The 23,591-nt window shown below is 42.4% G+C and overlaps 3 protein-coding genes across 6 annotated transcripts in view; 2 read left to right on the top strand and 1 right to left on the bottom strand.

Annotated features, from left to right (window-relative positions):
• Positions 1-35: 35 nt before the first annotated feature.
• MRPL47 (mitochondrial ribosomal protein L47) lies at positions 36-4,713 on the bottom strand. Its single transcript, XM_027709841.2, has 7 exons — positions 4,604-4,713; positions 3,752-3,897; positions 3,109-3,169; positions 2,249-2,345; positions 1,600-1,730; positions 765-860; positions 36-323 (listed from the first exon to the last, which is right to left on the bottom strand). Exons 1-7 carry the CDS (start codon positions 4,687-4,689, stop codon positions 206-208), a joined length of 735 nt encoding a protein of 244 aa, XP_027565642.1. The 5' UTR covers positions 4,690-4,713; the 3' UTR covers positions 36-205.
• A 160-nt stretch (positions 4,714-4,873) lies between these two features.
• NDUFB5 (NADH:ubiquinone oxidoreductase subunit B5) lies at positions 4,874-8,952 on the top strand. The gene is made up of 6 exons (XM_027709854.2): positions 4,874-5,003; positions 5,479-5,567; positions 6,441-6,507; positions 7,276-7,337; positions 8,018-8,124; positions 8,706-8,952. The coding sequence occupies exons 1-6, from the start codon at positions 4,889-4,891 to the stop codon at positions 8,824-8,826; spliced, it is 561 nt and encodes a 186-aa protein (XP_027565655.2). The 5' UTR covers positions 4,874-4,888; the 3' UTR covers positions 8,827-8,952.
• Positions 8,953-11,946: 2,994 nt separating this feature from the next.
• USP13 (ubiquitin specific peptidase 13) overlaps positions 11,947-23,591 on the top strand; it is a 50,377-nt gene continuing 38,732 nt past the window's right edge. For 3 of the 4 annotated variants that reach the window (XR_005563717.1, XM_039381858.1, XM_039381859.1), the window contains exons 1-2: positions 11,947-12,184; positions 21,795-21,920. Coding sequence is in view for 3 of the 4 variants with exons in the window: in XM_039381858.1 (XP_039237792.1) it covers positions 12,032-12,184; positions 21,795-21,920 (279 nt within the window). In the remaining variant the exon portion in view is untranslated. The remainder of the gene's footprint in view (positions 12,185-21,794; positions 21,921-23,591) is intronic. The other variant, XM_027752186.2, reaches the window with a different exon arrangement.

Genomic DNA, 23,591 nt, shown 5'->3' on the forward strand with positions numbered 1-23,591 from the left:
TCAGATGTTTCTAGAAACAAACGTTATGATTTCATTTAGGCACCAAAGCTGCTTTTTAATTCCAGATCACATGTTTATTTAAGTCAAATGTGGGATTAAAAAAAGGGGGCTCTGGAATGCTCATGGAGTTGTTTGTGGTTTCAGAACATGTTTCATGTTCAGTCACAGACACCTGACCACTTGCTTGCAGGGCTCTTCCAGCAGGTTACTGGCTCTGAGACTTCAGGGCAAGGTGAGGGAACTTCCTTTCCAAGACCTTCCGCCTCGTCCTCTCCAGGTTTTGCCTTCTTGCCCTTTTCCGTAAGAATTTTTCAAGTCTGAGTCTAAAACAGAGAAGTGGGTGTTGTTAATTAATTTCCACACAGCTTGTGACCACCTTAATGTGCTCACCCCCCTAATCAGACAGAGGCTCTTGGCATTAACAGCCTTAGAATTCATTTGCTTTTGATAAGTAAAAAAGCTTACAAAGCAATTCTTTTTCCCTTCTGCTTCTGATTTCTACAGAATTTACACCTCTGGCAGACCTTTGGTAGTCTGCATGTGAAGTTACTTTTACAGTGCAACTGCATAACCACCTCTCTTAGTAACTAAGGTGGAAACAGAAAAAAGAAACGGAGCAAGCTGTAATTTTAAAAAGCCTCATTTTCAGTCTACTAGCTGTAAAAACAACAAAAGATTACTACTATTTTTCCTTGTAAAGTGGAATAAGGAGGACTGAAGAACAGATCAGAAAATAACCTTCAATGTCAAAAAAATCTTTTTACCTGATGAACTTATTCACAAAAGGTAAGTAATAGAATCTCTTCTTTTTGTGTCTTTCATTCAAGTGCCATGGTATCGGCCATTCCTTGTAACTGTACCTGTTAGGGACAGATAAAAGGGGTTACAGAATGTATACTGTCTTCAGTACTCTGCTCATTTACATTTAAGGGGGAAACAAGTGGATAACAACTAAAAAGTCACCATTATTGTAACATTTGATCTTGTGTTATCTACACTGTTACTGAAGAGCTGAACACTGTAATTAAGTGCTTCCAATGCCAATATGATGAGGGTGAAATTCTGGTAATGAAATAATAGGTCCTGCCAGAGCCTTCAGCATCATCACCTGAAATTACAGGTTACTGAAAGTGTCTGGACAACAAATAATTCAAAAGTTAGAAGCTTCTACCTAACTTAAATATCAAGAGTAGTAGAGAATTACAAACAGCTGTTTGTACTCTGTTGTCCCTGAATATGTGGATTTTGCATTGTAACTAAGAAAGTCCAGATGGTTCAACTTGAACAGTACTCCCTGGTTCATTCATGTGTATCAGGAAAGGTGTAGTAACAAACATCCTCTGAGCACGGAAATCAAATTAGTTACATGGAAGTAATTTTGTTATAATTACTGGTAAAGTTTGCCATTGAATTGTTTAGCAACAATTATAATCACATTAAAAAAAAAAAAGCCAAAACTCAAGAAGCACCGGAATGGTGACCAGAAAATACATTTGGTTCTATACCATATATGGATCCTTCCCTGATTAGTTAAGGATTTTCTGGTAGAGACTCACCACAAGAAAAATTCACACACAGAAAAAAAGAAGTTTTCCGTACCAGAAGGTGCGTCCCAAGAAGTCGTGTCTCCACTCTCCAGGCACTGGCTTTTCGTGGCCAGTTTGTAAAAGCCTCAGAGCAACTTCTCTTTCTTTCACAACCAAGTCTATATTTTTCATAGACTTTTCTACCTGGAAATGGTAAATAGTTTCAGGATGGCCCAACAAAAAACAACGCCAACAATTTAAAAGATCTCAAATAAAGACCTAAGACAAAATTTAAAAGAAAAACAAAGGTAAAACACACTAGTGCTTTAAAAACCTCACTTGAGAGCAGGACAGATACGAAATAACTGATGGTCTGATGTTTGTTTGAAGACCAGCTGGCTAATGCAGAAAGCTCTGAGGCAGGGGTGGGGAGAAGGCAAGGGAAGCAAACAGAAGGTTTGCTGTATGTATTTCTGTCAGGTCATTTGTACTGGCTGTTTGTTATTTTAGTTTTCACTGTGGAGTCTGGTCCCAGCCCCAGTAACACCCACTGGTTGATGAGAAAGCTGCTGTGACCAAAATATGACTTGAGCAGTGTTTGTGCATACACTAAAATCAGGAATAATGTAAAGAAAAGGTCTTAAACAAGTTTACAAACACTTCATCTTTCACTGAGCAATTTTACTTAAGAGTTGTATTTTTATGTAGAATGAACAAATTACCTTTTCTAACCGTTCTGGACTTGGCATAGGCTTGAGTTGTCGTTTTGCTTCTTGCTGTATAGTTAAAAGCATGTTTCTTTCTTTCAGCAGGACATACCTAGGTCAGAGAACACAGTAACTCAAAACCAGCTTCTGGACACCTTAGCAGTTATTCACTTACTATCCTGTTGGATAGAGCACAGTAAAATCCCATCTCCTATACCTGCTGGCTTCATATGAAGAAGAAAAAAGGTACTGAGCAATTGGAGAAAGCCCAGTAGAGGTGGGGAGGGGAGGGCAGACACACAAGGAGAGGATGAGGGAGACAGGTTTACTTAGCCTGGAATACAGAAGGCTTGGGAGGGAAGACAACACTAAGTTGTCTTCCCCTACCTGGACAGAGCCAGATTCTTCTTCCAGGTGCACAGCAAAAGGACAGCATGGAAAAAACTCTTCACAGTAATGATTAAGTGCTATTTTAGCCCTGGCACTGCCTGGAGTGGTGATACAACCTCCAGCCTCAGAGAACTGTCAGGATCAGAATAAACACAGACCTGAGCACCCTGATCTAACACAGTGTCTGGCCCCACCAGAAGGCACTTAAAACCAACTCTGTCCAATTCAAACAACCCAGAGGGTTCAGATTCAGCATCTTCATACCAAACCTTTGTCCCAGACACAACTATCCCACAGCCAGCTGCAGCAGAGCTTCTGTGTTCCGAGCAGGGCCAGAACTGGGGCTGTTCCAAGCCTAAAGCAGGCTGGAGCCTGCAGAGCTGGGTGGCAGACTGAAGTCACTGGCTCATAAGTTCACCAGCCACATTTTAATAAAAAGTGCAGAGCTGCTTTGAAAGAAGGGAACCTTCTTCACTAAAACTTACCAGAGTTTGTGCAAGTCTTCACTACTCTTGCCCCTCAGCTGCTTTATATTCCATGCATCCCCTGTAAAAAAATAAAAATAAACAGAAACAAACCCCAATGATTTAGTAGAACAAAGTTCTCTTATTTGGAAAGGAAAAAAAGTGTTTCTATTAGGCTTAGCTGAACCAACAGAACAAGGATCATTTTAAAGAAAATACTACTACTTGGAAAGCTATCCTTGGGGATATTCAGCTTTGCTTTAAATACACAAAATACACAAAAAAGGCAATTACATGTAGTGTTTATTGGTGTTTCCAAAAGCCTGGTAACAGGGAAAGCTGTAAGATGAATCTACATTGAATTACTTTTGTTCCATAGGACCATATATTTAATCAAAGAACACCTCTTCTGTGACACACTCTCACTTCAGAACAAGGCAGAGGGTTTACAGCAAAACATTTTGCTGCCCAAGAGCTATTTGCTTTCACAAACACTGAACACACACAGGCATAAAAATGCACAAACACATGTATGTATATATATATATAGAAAAAATAAGTTTTATGTAGCTATGAATACTCTCTGATGCAAAAAACCAGGTCAGATTTCAGCTGAGCACAAGTGGCTCGAAGATCATTACCAGAAATGCTAAATATAACTCACCAGACTTGACGCTTTTTTCTCCCCAGTTTCCTGGATCATCAAAAAACTCCTCCAGCCCCCTCTGAGACACAGTCGTGTGCAGGAACTTCACCTGATGGAGGGGTTCAGCTTTTGGCAGGTTTTTGTGAAACAGGTTCAGCACCAACCTGCATAAAAATAAGAAGGAAAGCCATGTATGGTAAAAAAAATAACATTCAGGTGAAGGAGAATGTTTCTTTCATTCACAAAGGCACAGGACCTACAGACAGACCACGGGCTGGGGGGAAAAGACACGGGTTTGGTTATTCACAAAAATGTCATCTCTGTGTTTTCTCCTTTCCCTCGTCTCATCTAATTATCAACTTTCTATACTCAGAGACAAATAGCAATTAAAAATTAAGGATTAACTTTGAGCTATGCTGTACAAGAATACACCGCTGAATCGCCAGGGTTGGAAGGGACCTCTGGAGACCCATCCACTCCAAGCCCCCTGCCCAGGCAGGGTCACCTGGAGCAGGTGACACAGGAACACACCCAGGCGGGGTTGGAATGTCTCCAGAGAGGGAGACTCCACCACCTCCCTTGTGCCTTAATGGCAAAAGCCGTGAACACGCGGTAAAGCACAAAACCCCCGCGCTGGGAGCACGGGGACAAGGACTGCAGAACTGTGACAGGCACAGGGAATCCTTCACACTGCCCTCACACGATGCCTGAGGCCACACACCACCTTGCAGCCCTCACGTTTGAGGAGCCAGGACAGACGGACACGAGGACACACGGACAGCCTCCTCCCGCCAAAGGCTCTCCATCCTCCCGGGAACCGCGCCCGCCTCCCCCAGTGCTCGAGCAGAGCCCCCCCGGCGCGGTGCGTACCCGGGAGGGCCCGGCCGAGCCCGGGGCAGTCGCAGCACGGCCGTGAGGCGCCGGCCCAGCGATCCCACCACCGCGGCCGCCGCCATCGCCCCACGCCTCCCTCAGCGCCGGGAGCGCCGGGAACGAGCTGCCCTTTGCCAAGATGGCGCCTGCCCAGCTTCAACCCCGCCCTCACGTCGCACAGGGAGCACTGGGAGGATTGCCCTTTTCCAAGATGGCGGAAGCCTGGCTTCACCCCGCGGCGGGAAGTGGCGCCGCCGGCCCCGCCCCCTGCCAGTCCCAGCCATGGCGGCCATGAGCCGGCTGCTGAGGGCGGCCGCGGCCTGGGCGGCGCGGCGGGCGGGCGGCACCGGGATCACCGGGATCTCCGGAATCGCCCCCTGCCTCCCCGGCATCCTCGGTACAGCCTCAGTGGGGGAGCGGCGGGGCGGGTGTGCCGGGGGGGAGGTGACCTTGGGGAGCGGGCTAGAGGCCGCGGGGAGAGCCGGGGGCTAAACAGTTGCAGCGTGTCCCCGTTCCTATGAAAAACTGCCTTTTTTGGGGTAAAACATTGATGGAAATGTGCGGGAGGCTGACCTTCTTGGCATGCTAATTGTCAATTTACTTGGCCCTGTAGGGAGACATTCAGTGGTTTACTTGTTGGGACTTACAAGTGGAAGTAGATCCATGTCTAAAGTTAGAAAAAAAATAGGTTCGTGCTGGTAAAATAGGAAATTAGTCCAGATGAACAATGATAAGATCCAGAAAACCAGCTCGGAACAACTCAGCCACTGCTGTACAGTTGTTTTTTTTCTTTCCTCACGTGTGTGTTTGACCTTGTCCTGGCATAATCACCGATGGGATACACAAACATAACACTTCGGTTCAATTTTCAGTTCCTGTGCGACACAGCAGCGGCCATGGGAAGAGAATGTTTTTTATCAAGGCAACAAAGTTTTATGATACTCGATTTCTGAACTTGTTGGTGAGTTAAAAACAAAGTTATTGCATTTGGTGTAAAACGTTCCTTGAAAATGGTGTAAGAGTGTCTAAAATACAACTTTCTGTGCTGTTGATGTGACAGCATCTAAAATATGGTTGGTACTATTCAGATAAACAAGAATTGCAGGTCCTCTTTAAGAATTTTTTGTCACATGCTGTAAAATCAGGGACAGATTAAAAGACTGGCTAAATATCAAGGGTTTGGATAGGTACTTAAATTACTGCTGTAATAGCATTCTTGAATTACATATCAGTGTTTATATATGCATAACCCATAATGCTTTCCACTCCATCCTCCTTTTTAAAACGTATTAGTTACTCTCCTGCAGGATTTGCCTTCAGTTACCTAAACCACTAACACCAGAGGTGAGATTTAGGAAGACTGACCTGAATTTGACCCCTCAAAGCCAGGTTTTGGGTAAAGCCTATTATGACAGGTGACAGCCAATTTGATACAACCCCCTTCACGGCATCAGGCTTCCTTTATCTGCCTTGCACAGCCACCAGAGCTGGTGTTGGATTATTGCACTGGTGTCACTGCCTCATTTCAGGCATTCCAAGATGCTGAGGCAGCGTTCAGGGAAGTGTTGCTGTCCCTCCTGCAGGGACAGACCTTGCTGGGAGAGGGGAAAGCTGCACTGAACAGGCTCCTGGACTGACACAGCATCGCTCTTCGTGTGCTCTGGTTTATTAATTAACTCATTTCAAACAGCAATCTTTACACACAACATCCCTTTCTAACCTGACAGTGCAAATCTAAGAATTACTGGCTGCTGCACCATTTTCAGACAAACCTAATCTAAATTTTGCCCAGGTTCTGAGTTTCCCATACTGTTTCTTTTTATCCACTCTACAGAGATTCTACATATTCCTGACGGGAATACCAGCGGCACTGTTCATAATGTATGTCAACATCTTCATTGGTGAGTGCTCTGTCATGGCTAAGCAAAGTACAATGTCAGAATTATTAAATGGGAACTCATCATGCTGGATAGAAAAAAAAGAGATATTTTAAGGCTCTCTCTTTGGAAGACTATGAAATAGGCTTCACAGTTACAATAATATTGTATAAGTGCATAGAAGATGTTACCAGTATATTTTCTTTAGTTGTTGCTTTTAAAAAAATAAAATCCATCTTTTGACAGTCTTTCAAATATCAGTGAAGTTTAGTGAACACTTCTGTGTTCACATGAGGAGTCTGTATTACCTTGCTTTATGTACTACTTTAACAAGACAGCAACTGTCACCTTTAATCCAGTAAAGATGCCAAAATTCTGCTTGGCAATACGTGTGTTAAATCTACTGCTGTAATAATATGTGATTAATTTAATAGAGAAATTAGGAAAAATCCATGCTTTCATTTCCTGTACTTTACAGGGCATTTTTGTGGACTTGATACAAGTTGTTTCTTCTGTATAGCTGCTAATTTCACCCCTTTGGTGTGTGGTTTGTGTACACAAGTGGCATTTGTTGGGTCACCTAAAGTCTGTGAGCTACAGCATGATCTGTCCATGCAGTGTGATGTGTCTGGAAAAAATGGCAAGTCCAGTTAGAGCTCACATTGAGGGATTAAGTACTCTCCGTGAGAAATAATAATCTAATGATCTTTTCCTAATGTGAAAGGCAGAATATAAGGTACTTTTGAAAAACAATCATAGGATTAAATATTCCTCCCTTCCTTTCCCTGTCAGGTGAAGCTGAACTTGCAGAGATTCCCGAAGGTTATGTTCCAGAGTACTGGGAATACTACAAAGTGAGTGTAACATGTAAGAGAGTGGCATGTTACAGACAGCCTTTCTCTTGATGATACTTTTGGGAGTAAACTTACTTTTACAATATTTAAAGTCCAATATCACACATGCTTTTGTATCTAGAATTGAAGATATTTATAGTCAGAAATTCAAGGTTGTATGTGTTTAATTTCATTATGTTTTCTTAAAATTAGTCCCTGGCTTCTTGCTGCAAGCACTGTTTTGTTTCTGGTAGGAAGTAATTGAATTCAGCAATATGATTGTGACTATTTCAACTCATTTAGACTTTTGTTCCTAGTGAAATGCCCTCTATGTGGAAGCAAAAGTTTGAAATGTTACTATTTACAGTAAGGTTTGGGGTCCATTTCAGTGATTACAGTGGCAGTTTAAGGAACTTCAACAGAAAGAAAATAAATCATGTGTCTTCCATTAACTTTTCATCTTACTACAGAATAGCCATCTGCAGGTTATCTTGGCATTAAAAATGTCAAAAGAAATATGGCTTTTTAGAGTTCTGACCTCACAAATAGTTGTACATGTTTTTAACTTTACTATTATGGTTTGAATGGCAGCACTCATAACGTCTACGACATCTTTTCAGGACTGTGAATATACAAAATTATTCAGCCATGATGACATTTCTACTTGGAAAATGAATAATCTCTGCTTTTCTATTTTCCAGCACCCCATCACTCGCTGGATTGCTCGTTACGTCCTTGACCCCCCTGAAAAGGACTATGAGAAACAGATGGCTGTGCTTGACATGGAAGCGAAGAAAACTGAAATTAGGTACATTCTATAGTTGATGGTTTTAAAATACTGATGCACACTGTAGTTGACTCTTTGATTTTGCTTAACATACTGAGCTGGATGCTGACATAAAGCGCTGTCCTGTATCACCTGACCCTGAGTGCTGCTGCCAGGGTGGAAGTTACTGTATATGTTGTCCCTGCCTTTTCAGTATTAAGATTACCAGAACAATCCAAGGGCAGTCTTGTAAAATAACAGAGGCTCTTCAAAACACTTGGTATTTATAAAGGTATAGCTCAGTCTTCCTGAGTCAGCAAGTGGACAGCTCTTCTTGCTCCTGCTAATGCTTTCAGCTAGACAAGAACTTATGACAAAACTCCTGCAAGTATTATTATTACTCCTTTGCAAAACAACTTGCTGAAAAAAAAATAAAATGGAAGGATATAATAGGTCGTGTTTTAGTTGAACCCTTCACATTTTGGTATCACCTGTGTTTGAGCAGTATTTATAAAGCACAGATGCTAAAGTCATTGCTAATGTCAGTAATGCCCTGATGTTAAACAATCAATACATCAATAAACTCCATGTTGAGTGTGTCTACTGTGCTTTTTTTTTTTCAGGCTGATGGAGTTGGAGGCACGCAGACTGATGAGACACCGGGGAGATGGACCTTGGTATCATTATGAAACACCTGATAAGAACCTTGTTGACAATTCTATGAAATCCACACCTGACAATTAAACAATTTTAGGACAGTGCGCATGGTCTTAAATGCATACTGACAAATTGTGACTGAGCTATGGAATAGACATCCTGCTGTTTGCTGATGGAAATGAATAAAAATAAACAATGGTTGTGTTGATTCCAGTCACTTGAAAGAAAGTGTGTGGCAGTTAAGCTCATATGGCTGTTAAAGTCAGCAAAAGTCAGCCTTATGTCAGTTGGCAGAAATTACTCCTTCAGAACATCAGTGATGTTCTGTAATGTTCTGTGACCTAATATATGTGACCTAATATATGTGAAACAAGTTAGTAATACTAGTTTTCATTGTGTGATTTCTAGCATTTAAAGTTTCAAGTGAATGGGAGAGGAAACGGTAAGGTTTTTTCTTTCTCAGTGCCTTGTGTCAGATAATTGGTGGAAGATGAACTAAGTAAGAAAAATACCTTCATATCTTTGCATTATTAGTATTATATCTACCACTTTAGGCAAATACTTTTTCATTACTGAGGTTTTATTACCTCAGATAGCTCCTGTGTTTTCAGAAGGCAGAATTAAAACATAAATGCTTGCCCAGACCTATGACTATCTATCTACACTGTCAGATGTCGGAGCAGAAAGCAAAGGAAAGATTCTTGAACATTAAAAAGCAAGTGGTGCGTGTAAATTCATGTTTTAGTGATTTTCAGGGGATTTTATAAGTCTTTCATCTAACTCATAATATTCTATGAAAACTTCTTAGGAGAAAGAAGAGTCCTGGTGGACAAATACTAAAATAAGTATTTTCCTATTAACTGCTGCATATCTAACATTTTTAGCAATATATAAAGTTATTGATACTGTGGTTAGAGAGGTTGCTACTTTCTGTAGCAGGCTTAGTATGACGAAGAAGGGGAAAAAAGGAAACTGCTTGTTGAAGGTTGTTGTGGAAGGATTGCTGGATGGCTGAAGAGCAAGGATCAAGCCAGGGAGAATGGTATGGGCTGACATGAGTTAATGGGTTTTATGGGTCACCTTATCACTGCTGGGTGAACAGATACCATCTTCTGCTCTGTGATTACACACCTTTTAGTACATCAAAATCCAAGTCTTGACAGCAGAATTTCAAGATGAAAACTTCAAATTTTATACTCCCAACACTTTTCATGCAAGCAGTGTTGGAGATGAAAAGAGTAAACCTTTCTGGTGTCATTTAGGATAACTCAAAGGCTTCTTTTGTGGGATGAATTTGAATTAAAAAAAGCAAACCAAAAGAGTTTATATCAAAACTCATGTGGAAATGTGCCATGCAACCTTCATTAACCAAGAACAAATTAAGAAAGACATAAGGTGAATAAGGCAAGTTGCACTTGGGACAGCCCCACACTGCCATGCATTTTCAGAACTGTATAGCTGGTTTTCTACACCACTTTTAACAATTCCATAGGGAATATGGAGGGGTTTCCCTTTACCTGGCAGGCTTTTGCCACTAGAGGGATGTGTTTCCTCAGGTTCTACAGGCCATGGTACTCCTGGTTTTAAATCTCAGGAGTGATGGAAAGTGCCTCTTACAGTTTGTGACCGTATCTGTCCGTATTCAAAAGCCCCACTTTTTAAAGGAGATAAGCCCAAGCCCTTTACTAACCCCTGATCATCTTGTGGTTTGAAACTTAAAAGATAAATTTCTTTACATTAAGTGACACTGCATGGACTATTTTAAGCAAAAACTGCCTTGTTTGCTGTTTCCTGGCAGGGCCAAACATTAGAAAGACATTGATTTTGTATCAGTGTATCAGTCCTTTTTGTTTGAGTCAATCTTTCAGGTTAGATGGCTCATATGTCTTATTGTGGCTCTCATTGTTTATAAATGCTGAGTTATTCATAAGGGAAGCCATTAAAAAAGCACAAAGTCTCCTCAGGTAAAATAAATCTGTCTGGCCCCATATTACTGTTTTTTATCCAGCATCCAAAGCGCTCACAAGTCTGATGTAATGTCTGTTCTTGGGTAAATCTAAAATCATTCCATGAACATCACATTCTGCCCTCGGTGTTTCACATTGTTCCCAACACTTCTAGAAAACTTCCTGAGATCAGAGTGCACTGCTCTGCTCAGCCTCACAGCCTGCTCATAGCTGGATACGAACTTATTTTTCCATTCTGTTTTTAATTGAGATTTTCCTAGAACCAGCTTTTGAAACTTCAAATTTTGAGGTAAAAGGTGGTTCTAGTGAAGGTCACATCACCTGCTTAGAAGTGATTGATGAATCCTTGGATATGATGTGGATGTGTGGAAGGTTATTTACCTACATTACTCATCTTCATTTTAAATGGGCCTGTCATTTCCTCAGTGGTGCTGCTGCCAGGCACATGCAATAGTTATTGCTTGAAAAAAAAGTTATTTCAATATTTTTTCCTACAAAGTTACTTCATTCTATTCCTCCTTCCCCTCACTATTCTTTTGAAGTGAAAAGCAGAGAGAAACAGCAAATGGCCCGAAAAAGGTCACTTCAAGCTGAAGGTACTGTCCCCCTCAAGACGTGAGGTCTGGGTTTAGTTGCTGGCACTGCCGCAGGAGTGGCATCCCAGGGCATCCCAGGCTGGGCATTCCCGCCCTGCATCCCACCACCTCGTTCCTCCACACCGACCTGCCCCGCTTGCCCTGCGACATCCGAGCCGTCAGCGCGGCCGTGGTGGGACCGCGACAGTCACCGGACACACGGGACACCTGCATCGCGGCACTGGGCAATTGTGAGCGAGGGACTGAGCGTTAAAATATACGCAATGCATTTTTTACTACACCTATTTCATACAAAAGTAAAAATACAATATATGTAGTATTTAATTGCTTAAAAAAATAAAAGAGACTGTAGTAGAGTATTACCGGTCAAAGGGAAAACTGCTCCGCGCTATACAGGGAGACCAGGAGGCGAAGTCTCCGTCCTTCCCTCATGGGAACGAGGGTTTTCGGGTGAAACGCGGGGCTTCGGCGGGGAACGGGGCTGGGAATCCCGCCCCCGCCGCCCTGCCCGTCGCCCGCCCCCGCTGGGACCCCCGAGTGCCGCCGCCGCAGCTGGTGCCGCTCCCGCTGCCATTGGATTAAAAATAGCATCTTCCCTCCCCCTGCCCTCCCTCGGGCCCGGCTCCCGCCGCCGCCCTGCCCCGGGCCCGGCTGCCCTGCGCCTGCATCGCCCGCGCAGAGCGGCTCCGCAGGGCGGGCGGGCGGCAGGGAGGGAAGGAGGGAAGGAGGATGCAGCGGGCCGCGCTCTTCCGCGGCGGCGATGCGCAGATGGCCGCCGGGGACCTGGGCGAGCTGCTCGTCCCCTACATGCCCACGATCCGGGTGCCCAAGTCAGGGGACCGGGTCTACAAGACGGAGTGTGCCTTCTCCTACGACTCGCCCGTGAGTGCAGCGAACCACCCCCGGCTGCCTCCGCGCCCCCTCCCCGCTGCGCCCGCCCCGAGCGGCCCCTTCCCGCTTCCCGCCGCACCCCCGCTCCCGGGGCAGCCCCATCCCCGGGCCGCTGCCTCTCCCTGTGGCTTCAAAATACCCCCGATCCCTTCCTCCACCTGCCGTGGCCCCCTCGCCCTGCAGGTGCCTCCCCTCCACGCTCGGGGGTCGCGGCCCGTGCCCCGCACTGCGCTGGAGCGGCGGGAGCGCTCCCCGCACATCCCCGGCTCCTTCGCAGTAGCGCGGCTCCTTCCTGCGTTTGTTTGTTTATCTTCCTCCTCAAGGCAGTCTCAAGTGGTTGCTTGGACACGGGGATTTTGTGGTTTTTGGGGAAACTTCCCTGTCTGATCTGCCTGTCCGGGTTTGCCCATCCCCGCGGAGCCCTGCTTTTGCTTTCACACCGAGGCAGATAAAACAGGGGCAGTAGCTGGCCTTCTCCTTGGTTTATTTTGGCGAGCAGATGCCAACAGTTTTGCTTTCCTACTGCCTCGGTGCTCGTTCTGTTCAAAATCTTCAGAGAAAGCTTCCAACATGAAGGCTCATCCTGAAAATCGATGTGAAAGTTCCCCTAAAACACTTTCTCCCCCACGGTTTCAGTTACGTCACTGAACTTCAATGAACTTGTAGTATTTCCCCACTAGCTTGGTTAGTTTGCTGTTAGATGAATGCTTCGTGTGCAGCAAACTTTCTGTGGTAGTGTTTTTATGATGTCCTGCAAATCATCCACCAGCTCTGCAAATTGCATGTGTTCAGTGGCAGGTTTGGGGCCTGACTCGTTTTTAACTGGTAATACTGGAAGTCTTTGTAAATAGGCAATGCTTTGTGAGGAACAGGTGCTTAGAAATTACACTTTTTTTAACAGAGCTGAAGTTTTTTACAAGTTGCTTCTCCACATGAAGCTGTTTTCCCAAAGGTGATTGAGCACTACATATTGATGTAAATGTCAATGGCAGCAATCAAAAGGAAGCTCAGGGTTTACATTACAGAATATTAAATAGAAGACACATTTCGGACGGATTTTTGGAATCCTTTATCTGCTTCTTTTCAATAATTCCCTCTCTCTTTGATAAATCCTTCTAATACAGAAAATCAAACTTGGTTTTAAAGGTGACTCAGCTGTCTGGTGTTCATCATGTCTTGTTGAACAGAGGTTATTTTTACCCACACTCTTCAGATCTCAAGTGTCACCCAGCAGCCCTGACTGTACTGGAGGCGGCTGATTAGAACTGCCAAATCAGACCCTACCGCAGAGGCGATAATTGCATTATATACTTAAGAAGGTTTTGGCAGGGGAAAATCAATATACCACAATCTTTCCTTCAAATTTTTGCTTGGGCGAGCACATGGTTGATGTTTTTAGTAACACTTTCAGACTTCTTCGAAGTTATGGTTTATAAAAAATTTCTGTTAACAAGCAGGAAGGGATATTAAATACTGTCACAGATTAAAAACCAGTCAATCACCACCCCTCCAACAAGCCTCAAGTAAGCACAGCAAAAGCACTTTATATATTTGAACAAAGCATAAAACATTTGAGCAAAACTTAACAGAAACTGTGGATAAAAGCAGGAGTTGAAATCAGCATGTGTGATTTCTTTGTTTTGTTTTGTTTTGTTCCCAATACTCAGTGATATTTCGTCCTTTTGACTTTGTTGGAAAGAGATTTCAAATTTTGGAAAATGCTGCCCTCCAATGTAAAAACTTTTTGTTTAAATTGTGTTATGGGCATTCACTGGGCAAAAGGCTTGGCTGAACCTATGCAGTATCAGTAAAAATAAAAATAAAAGTAGTACCAGTTTTTATTGTTTCCCATGGCTTTTCAGCCCATACCACTCCTCACCTTAGCTGACCAAAAGGCTTGTCGCAGATTTTATTTTTAATTCCCTATAATCTAAGAGATACCTGGATATTGTTTCTGGGACGGCATTTCTAAGGGGCAAATGTAATGTGTGCTTTCAAGGGGAAAACACTGTCATTTACAAATGGAAAATAGCAAAGCTGTGTTTTTACAGTTTTCCATTCAGAAGGAAAGTGAAGGGATACAGACAGGCTGGTGCTTGGCTAAAGGGAGATGTTTATGGTTTGTGTTAGGTTGGTTTTGTGACTTATTTTCTTAGGTTATCACCTGAGTGAGCCTCTTTCTGTTGAGGTTACTACCTCTTTTTGAAAGAAGATACACTGTTTGTTTGTTAGCTTTGTTATAATGTTAAAGCAGATGATCAGTGTTAAAAAACATGCTCTTGATTTTGTTGGCCATGCTAAAATCCCAGATTGCATTTTTGATGGAGGAGGTGTTTTCTCCTGTAGCGATATTTCTCAGTATTTCCTCACATCTTCTCATTTTGCCATTTAAAATATGCTCCTTGTTACAGTTTAGCTTTACCATGTCTCTGTTTCGAGTCAGCTCAATGGAAAATGTTTTGTTCTGTCACTTTTTTTCCAATACAAGATCTAATTTCAGTAGTTTATATTTTTTCCCTTATCCCCCTTTCTTCTTCTCCAAAGAAGAGAATTTTCGGAGTGTTTGTATGTGTTACAGTGACATACCTGTTAATGTAGCAATCCTATACTCAAGTTTCTTTAGCCATACTAATTGCGTATTATTACTTTTCATGTGAGGATGTGCTGTGATCTTTAAAATACACTGAAAACCATCAGACCTGTGAGTATTAGGGTACAAAGTATGGTGATGATGATGATGATGAAAGATTCAGCAGCAATTTTGAAAAGACCAAGCAAAGTGGAAAGATCAAAATCAGAGCTGTTCCTGTCAGGGAGTGCCAAGGAAAATGAGGTGCTGGGTGTGAGTAGCTCCATCTTCTACTTCCAACTGTGCAAAGCAAGACCTGGCTTTTGCAGCCCTGTTTGTCACCCTGTCAGTTGCCTTGTTGTCTGGATTTGAGTAGTACAGTGTCACTGAAGATCCATGTTCCAGTGGATGTAGGCAGCTTCTCTGTTCTCAGAACTGGTTGATGTTCCCTTTCCATGAGTTTAAAATCTTAATTCCTTGGGTGAAGATCTGAGAACAATGGCACCTTTGTGCTACAATGAAAGTCATTAGTTGGGAGAGTTCAGAAGTGTGAGCTAGGAGAGGTACAAGTAGATATTCAGTGTACTTTTTCCACATGGATTAACTGTAGTATGGTGCTCTTCTCAGAAAGGTGGTATTGTTAGAAATACCACTAAACAGATGAGGAATTCATGTCCTTAGATTTAGCCTACTTTCAGCAGATCATACTAGGGTTGGTTCCCAGGAAAATTGGCAGAAACAGGAGGCAAATTTCTGTGTACTCAAGAGCCCTAGTGACACTTTTTAGTTTGCTTGTCTCATAAGATGAGAAAATATGCCTTTTTATGACTTAAATTTTAATTATTTTTCTGTAGGTTTTTTGGTGTCTTCTAGGAAAACTGTGTTTCTGTGATGGGGGCTCTTACTCCAGTTAACTGTTCTTTTATACAGGAATTGAGGAGGGAAGGCAGACTGCTGGTGAAACACAAGCCTGGCCTAGTGTTGGTTGTTGCTTCCTCCAGTGAGTGGCCCAGCAGCTCTGGGAGCCAACTGCTTCCCTGCAATTCGGCTGATGAAGTCCTGTACCTCTGATTTTTCAGATCTGAGGTGCAGTCCTCCCTCCTGGTGACTTTTTCCCTATCTCTGCCACTGTGATGTAGTTTCTTCTCTCCTATTGTGTCTGCTTGTGACTTCTCTTCCTCTTTTGATGGATGAGCCTGACTTTGTGTTCAGTAGAATGCAGGAGGTAAATTACTATTATTTCTGTAGAAGTATAGTACTCATCTGTGGAAATCCCACCTTTTAATGGGATCCTGGTTTCAAAGACCTCTGGTCATGTTAGATCAGACCCATCTGAGGGAGAGGCAAGAGCTGGAAAAGGGATACAAATGGGAGTATAAGAAAGGCTTACGTGTATAGCTGTGGAAGTTGTACATGGATGTGCTCTGAAACCTTCCCCATGAAGGGCATTGGTTACAACCCCAGCACAGCTCATGAGTCTGACACGGGGACAGGACCAAGCAGTCTGGTTCTGTAGAGAGCAGGATTGTGTTTGTTTGAGCAGCTGAAAGCTTGGCTTTGCTCCACTGGAAAACCTTGCTGCTGACAACAGCTTCCTTTGTGAATCTTGCTGACTTCATTTTTGTGGCTCAGGAACTCTGTAATAGTTATGTTGGGACAATTCCCAAAGGCTAAACTGTGCTGATGCTCTGCTTTTTGTTATACAGTACAGTTGAGACTGAAATCCTTGAGAGTCTGGAGTGTGTAATGGACATCGGTGACCACAACGTGTAAAACTTTCTAGAAATAAGCAACTCCTATCTGGCTGTTCCTTTGGTCAATATTCCTTGAAGAAAATCAGAAGGTCACTGTGGCCAGTGTCTGTGAGGGGTAGGCTGGTATCTTGTTTCCCTTGATGGAATGGGAGTAGGAGTGAGGAGACAGGAGGACTGAACACACCAAGACAAATGGAATACTCCAGACAAAGAATTTTGGCCTAACTGCAAAAGGACCTCCAAGTTACTGAGGCAATGAATTCCTTGGTGGTGGGTGATCACCTGAAAAGTCAAAATGAAGTTGTACTGTTGCTTGACAGGGAGATACCAAAGCTGTCCACACCTGTGGACAAGTGTTTTGCTGGCTGGGAGTGCACCAGAACACTAAGGTTAACTCACTGGTCTTCTGAAGTTGGAGAATGTAAGATCAGTAAGGGTTGTGCCTGCAGTGGCTGACACGAGAAATAACTGTGCTGCTTTGGAGGACAAACAATGTGTATTTGCATTGTGCTTTTCCTTGGGATTGATTTAAATTTGGATCTTACTAGCTGTAAATGTGACTGACCATGCTGTTATCTGGAGTGATGATGGACTGGATTATTTTGGGTAGCAGAGAGACTTTGATTGTAAGGTACCTGGAGTGTCAGATGATAAATGCAGAGATGCAGATGAATGGACAATGCTGGAGCTTTGCTATGGAACCATAAGTTTTCCTCTCAATCCTTCTTCACAGATTTTCTGTTCTGGAAGCATGGCACTGTCTTTGTGACCAACAGAACTATGCAGCCAGAGCTCTGCAAAACCCAAAACCATCAAGCTCCCTAAATCTAAGCTGCAATGGAAGCGGTACAGGTGGTGCTCCTTGAGCTGCAGTGCTGGGCTTGAGCTCAGCAGGCAGCCGTGGTGGGGCTGAGACACCTCTGTCAGTGGCCCTCACAATCTGCTCCTGGATAATCTGTGATCATCCAAACAGTGATGATTGATGGGTGGAACTTCAGTATTCCTGGTTGCAGCTTAGAAGTGCTTCTGACCTAACATTAGTATTTGCTCACTTATCGTGAAGTGACTGTGACTTGTCCAGGATACTGTTCCAGAATTACATATGTCCTGCTCTGGAGTTCTCCTGTGACTTACACATGTGAATGAGTAGTCAATCCACCTCTTGGAATGGTGGTTTGGTTTCACTTTAGTGACTGACTGGCCCACACAGCTTTTTTCTTCCCAGGAATGTTTTAAGTGCTGTATTGGATTGGCCTTGATCGTGTGCCCATCTAGACTCTACAACAGAGATACCAGATATCTTTGTTAAGCAGCTGTGAAATAATCTGCTCATAGGAGAATATTCAGTGCTGTTCAGTGCTTTTGTAAAGGAAGGGCAGAGAAATGATTTCTCTTGCACTTGAAGCTAACAGTCCATTATTAGAAGCTCTGTAATATATTTCCTACTCCTAGATCATTTGTCCTTTCTTTCTCTGCCCCACCCAGCTCTTCTTTTCCCATATCTCTCATCTTCCACCAGTTCCAGTAGTACATGGCTCCTCTTCACTGCTTGTATATATTTTCGCATCAGTGTTTCTGTACATCTGTGTTGTTCCATTCCTGGTTTTGATTCTGTTGCTTCTCCCTCTCCTCCTCTTTACCAGATGCCCAGTTTTTCTTATTATTCCTTTTCTTCTTTCCTTTTGTCACCATTACTCTGATACATATCTTAGCAAGTTTTGCCACTGTTCTAGAGGATCTAAAGCAAACACTGTGTAGCAGACACTGTGCCCAAGTCTGTAACTGTTTGCTGTGTTAGTAGATCACCACAGCCTTTGTGTTTTTATAAATTCATTGTTGTCTGAGCCATCTCAGGAGTTGAAATTGCTAAATGCTAGATTTCCCTGAGGGGTCTAAATGATTTGGGAGCGTTGGTAATGGAATAAGAGGTCATTAGTTCAAATCCTGATCAGTTTAGTAGCATTTGAAAGCTGTTAGTGTCTGGTGCCATGAGCAGTGTGAAGTGATGGGGTGATCTCTGTGTCCTCATGGACTGGCATTTGTGTTTCCAGACCTCTCACCCATCAGCTTCCTTGCTCTGTTTTTGAGCCTTGGGAGGGAGTAACTGGTACATTTTTGCTCTCTTTCCCTGTGGATTCTCTATCTCTGTCCCTCCTCAAAACATGAATTGTTATCTAAATAAGTAAGAGTAGCAGCTTTTTTTTTTTTTAATACTTTTCTCTCTGGTGTGGACTGTGTGTCTCCCTCTCTCTCAATAAAATACTGTGGCCATCTTAGCAGCAAAGAACAGGAAGAAATAAAGTGAAGAGCGATCACTTTTTCTTCTGCTTAGAAGGGGAGAAGACTGGCCTGCTCATGAGTGCCCTTCTGGGTAGTGATGAAGGCCTGAGCACGTACAAGCTTCAGCCCCAACAATGTCTTTAGATTGGAGTAATAAGGAAAGGCAATGTTTGTACTTTATCCTAAACTTCACACTACGTGTCCACTTCATGCTCAAGCAAGAGTGAGGGGGAAAGAATATCCAACTGAAGTTCCTGGGTTTGTCTGTCAGGACAATTTATATTTTTCTGGTTTAAAATAGTGTCTTCAGTACTTTAGGTATGCCACCTTCCTCCAGCATAAAATTTCATGCATATTTTAAATGAATGTCAAATACAAAGATTTACATGCCACAACCTGTGTAAGATATCATTCCTTCCAGAACTGGTTGTGTGTTCAGTAGGGTTAAATTAACCAGCACAAAGTTTGTCTTAGATCTGAGTCAAGTTTTTTTGGAGCAGCAAACGGTGGCCTAATCCTTTGTACAACCGTCTACAAAGGTGCCTTTTTCACACGGGCCCCTGTTTTGCTGTGACCTTTTAGGCTTTTGGACAGTCTGTCCACTTCTTTCCACGTTGTGTGAGAGAACACTGCCTGTGTTCTCCAGTAGAAATCACTGTTTTGTTAGTAACCACAACCAACTTACTCAGACTCTACATTTAGCTCATATATTCAAAGTGTCAGATTGTCACAGGCTGCTTCTCAGAAATGGTTCAGTGGTCTCTTGGATTCTCTCCAGAAAAAGAGAGACTGGTCTCTAAGAAAACAAAACTTTAAACAAAGTTCCTGAGACCCTAGAGCGACAACACTATATATTTTTATTTAGATTGGGTACCTATAAGATCCTCTTGTAGAGGACGCATCCATGGCTTTCTCAGAGGAGATAATGCAAAAGGATTTGGAATACAGGATAGAAGAGCAGACAGCAAAAGTATAATGGGCCTTAAGGTAGATAAATCTGTGAAAGAGTAGCGGAAATTAAAATAAAGGTAATACATTTGAAATACAATTGTATTTGGGGAATATTTTGAATACCAGATTTGGAGTTTGCTTTTAACAACTTTATTACTTTTGAGCGCAATTGTAGCTATCAGCCCTGTTCTCAAGGCTGTGAATATTTGACTGTGAATATTTCAAATTAAAAATAGCTGTGGGGTTTTTTTTATGTAGAATGTCAGGGCTTATGTGGATCAGAAATGAGATGGCTAAATAGTTTCATCTGCAGATGTAGTCATTGTGATATGTAGATGCTGGAAGAACAACTTCATGGTATATGTTAAGAGTGAATGGCAGATAGGCTAAACCCTTGCTTCAGGTTGCATATTTTAATTCTGGAATGCTCAAGGCAATTCTTGACCTTTAGAAGTAGGTAGAGCAACAGCTCTGTAGTTCATTACATGTTCACCTCTCAGTTAAATCTGAAAAGCTGAAGTTTGTATGTGTTGGTTCCCATTAAGAAAAGTGGAAGAGATGAGTATTTTCTAAGGTCTTGGGGTGAAACATCATTCTCTGGTCTTTCTTCATGTTTTGCTCCTCAGCTTCATGGCTTTGCTGGATGCTTTGGAAATACCAGTATTTATTGGAGTCTGAGGCAGTTCTTCAGTTCTGGCTTTAGTTGTATTGATAGAAAGGAACATGTTTGAAAGAGTAGCATGCAGGTATGGGTGGTGTAGGTAAGCTGGAGTTTGGATTCCTTCAAATCCTACAGAAATACTCAGTTCCAGTCTTTGAAACAGGCTGGGGAGAATTAACTGGGTTTAGAGTGTCACATTCAAGCTTGGTTTAAATTTGTGTGGCATGATGAGATGGTATCCTGTCCAAGTAGTTGTTGCTGTAACAATTTTCAATACATATTTATATACTTGTGTGCGTCTAACATGACTTGTTTCTGGAAATAATTATCCTTACTTATATATTTTTTTTTTTTTAAATTTCCTTCTAAGGTGCCCATTGATGAGTTTAGTTCATATTGTTCTTTGGGGAATTTAATATGAGATGTTCTGTACTATCCAACAGTACAAACATGCTCACAATAGAAGGAAGGTCACAGAGCTTCTGAAAGGCTCAATCTTTGTTATGCACCACCTATTCAAAACAATACATGTTAGAGGGCTTGAAAAAATTGATCCAACACCAATGAGCAGATGACTGAAAGTTCTCCTGGCAGCCTGATACAGGAGAGGTCTTGGAGTGGTGTTAAAACTGAGCAAGGCCCTGGTAACAGCCAGCATCAACACTCAGCTTTTGGGAGAGCAAAAAGCTGTGGGACTTCTGCCAGATTATGTTACTGACATGTCAGCATTTGTGATCAGTACCAGGAGTATATATCTTTATATTTCCTTTGTAGTGCCCTTGTGTTCATGCTCTCTAGTTGCATGAATAGAGAGAATCCCTGACAGATACTGAAGAATGTACACAAAACACTTGCCAATTTTTTGTTAGCCAGTTTTAAAAGCTGTGAGGTCACTTGAGATCTGTTTTCCTCAGACAGGCTGAATCCCTGGACCATTGCCGCTGCTGATCTTCTGATTTGGAATTATCTTCTTGCAATCAAATGGCAAAAAATAGTTCTACTATTTCAAAAAAATGTCTGTGCTTCATTATTTCTATGCTTTACAAATTTCTGTGCCTACAAATCTCTGTGGATTAGACACTCAAGTGGAATTTTTCAAGACTAACTTGACCTCTAATTCGGACAATCACTAATCTGTAGTTGTAACCCATTTCAAAGAGTTTCTGTAGGCTGTGGAATGATGTGATATGATATGTGATAGGATGTGGAAGTGTCTTAGAGAACTGATAATGTAAACACCCTGATGTACTACAAAAGCCGTATTTTAAGTGCTTGTGTGATAACAGAAAGGGTCTGCAATTCTTTGGGGGTTTTTAATGCATACTGAGTCCTTTCTGTCCCGTTCAGTTCCTTCTGTGTTGTAACTGTTTGTGTAATTCCTTTTAGGATTCAGAAGGAGGTCTCTATGTGTGCATGAACACATTTCTGGGATTTGGAAGGGAACACATTGAGAGGCATTACCGGAAAACAGGACAATGTGTGTATTTGCATCTGAAACGCCATGTGATAGAGGTGAGACTTGTGGCTTCCAAGCTAACTACCCAGCAGTTCTTGGTCTCTTGTGCTCATTTGGATGATTTCAGACACAGACCAAATCCTGAATGTCAGAAATGAACATGTTCAGATTTGGGGCTGGATATCAAATTCAGGTGCTTGGATCCCAGCCAATCCTATAACTTCAGTTCTGACATGAATCAAAAACCCTAAAGTCAGATCTTAAAGGCAGCTTGTTCCTGACTTCCACTGATCTTTTTCACTGCTTGTTTCTGCATATCACATGCATGTTGTCTGCATATTATATTCATACTGTAGGTAGCGAAATACTTTTCTGAAACCTACCTTTGAAGTGTAGAATTACTGGGTTTGGTTCAGATCTGACTGGAAGCTTCTTTGTTAAAAGATCTACCTTTTGTATGATGTTTCATCTCAGGGTGACAGGACTTCTTTTCATCTTAAAACTCCTGTACAGCTAAATCCTGACCTGGTCTGGGATCTTAAGTTTAGCTTAAATTAATGCTGGATTCTAGAGACACACGCTGCCCCTCCTTTAGTCTACCCCACACACAGGGATGGGTACATACAAACTTTGTGTTCACTGTTCTTCCATATTATCACCGCATATCAACAGCAACTTATAACCTTTGCTTCATAGCATGTCTGTGTGTTGTTTGTCTGACATCTTTAAGGGGCTGTTAATGACTTCTGACCTGACCTATATGGAAGGCACTGGGTTTGCTTATGGTCACTCTCCCATAAGCTCTGCCTGTATTGGCAAATTAGAGGGATTAAAATAGCTGCTTGGAGTGGGTTAAATACTTGTTTCTCATTCTACAGCAATGTTTCCCCTGGGTGATGAAGGCCCTGAGTTACCTAAAGCGCCCTTATTTATCTTATTTCCAGTGGATGACTGTTCATATTTTATCAGAATTACAAGGACGTCTTCCAGGTTGAGATTGTTAATAATTTTTGTTATACTTAAGAATTGCTTTTCTTTCTAAGGGTGGTACCAACATTTTACTTTGCACTGTTAACTGAGTTTCTGGAGAGCCTAGTCTAGTTTTAGCAACAGTTGTTCTGACTGACTTTAACACTTCTGAAGGATGCTATATAGAGACAGGTGGGCAGAAATCCTGCCAGCTTTCCTACTATATAACTTCCTTCCAGTATGTTAGGGCAAACTGGGATTAAAAGGAGGCCTCAAAAATTCCTTTCCTGATAAAGATTAGGCTGAAGAACTCCAAAATGGAGAAAAATATCCGAGCATTTGTTTGGTGTTGCATACCCCTTTTGTTGAACTAGTTCAGTGGTTCCTGTTTTTCTCCTTGTGAATCAGGATGTGGCAGAGGGCTGGCTCTGTGTTTGAAGGTGGCAATGCACTGGTGCTCTGGGTCATGTGCTAGGAAACAGGGTTTGACTATACAGTGCAGGTGAAGATTGCATCATCTGATAGGACTCATAGCCAGGATTCCTCATATATTAGCTGTGGATTTTTTTTTACCATGACTGTTTGCTTCTTAAGTGCTGTCCTTTCCTTTGAGCAATGTGAAACATCAGGCCTTCACTGGAGCGGTTTTATGAAGTGTCTGGCACATGCTGCATTGTGGTTTGGGTTTTTTAAGCCAAGCTTTTGATGGTGTGGGATACAGTAAAGCCAAAGGCATTGGATATGGTATGTTAAGATTC

Source organism: Pipra filicauda, unplaced genomic scaffold (assembly GCF_003945595.2).
Source record: "Pipra filicauda isolate LSUMZ 115617 unplaced genomic scaffold, ASM394559v2 scaffold242_size1167801_pilon, whole genome shotgun sequence".
NCBI lineage: Eukaryota > Metazoa > Chordata > Aves > Passeriformes > Pipridae > Pipra > Pipra filicauda.

Coding starts and splice junctions, on each gene's coding strand:
- MRPL47 (XM_027709841.2), bottom strand. CDS start 4,689: ATGGCGGCGGCCGCGGTGGTGGGATCGCTGGGCCGGCGCCTCACGGCC. Junction 3,898..4,603: donor GCTCGGCCGGGCCCTCCCGG/GTACGCACCGCG, acceptor ATTTTTATGCAG/GTTGGTGCTGAACCTGTTTC. Junction 3,170..3,751: donor AGAAAAAAGCGTCAAGTCTG/GTGAGTTATATT, acceptor ATTTTTTTACAG/GGGATGCATGGAATATAAAG.
- NDUFB5 (XM_027709854.2), top strand. CDS start 4,889: ATGGCGGCCATGAGCCGGCTGCTGAGGGCGGCCGCGGCCTGGGCGGCG. Junction 6,508..7,275: donor GTATGTCAACATCTTCATTG/GTGAGTGCTCTG, acceptor TTTCCCTGTCAG/GTGAAGCTGAACTTGCAGAG. Junction 7,338..8,017: donor AGTACTGGGAATACTACAAA/GTGAGTGTAACA, acceptor TCTATTTTCCAG/CACCCCATCACTCGCTGGAT.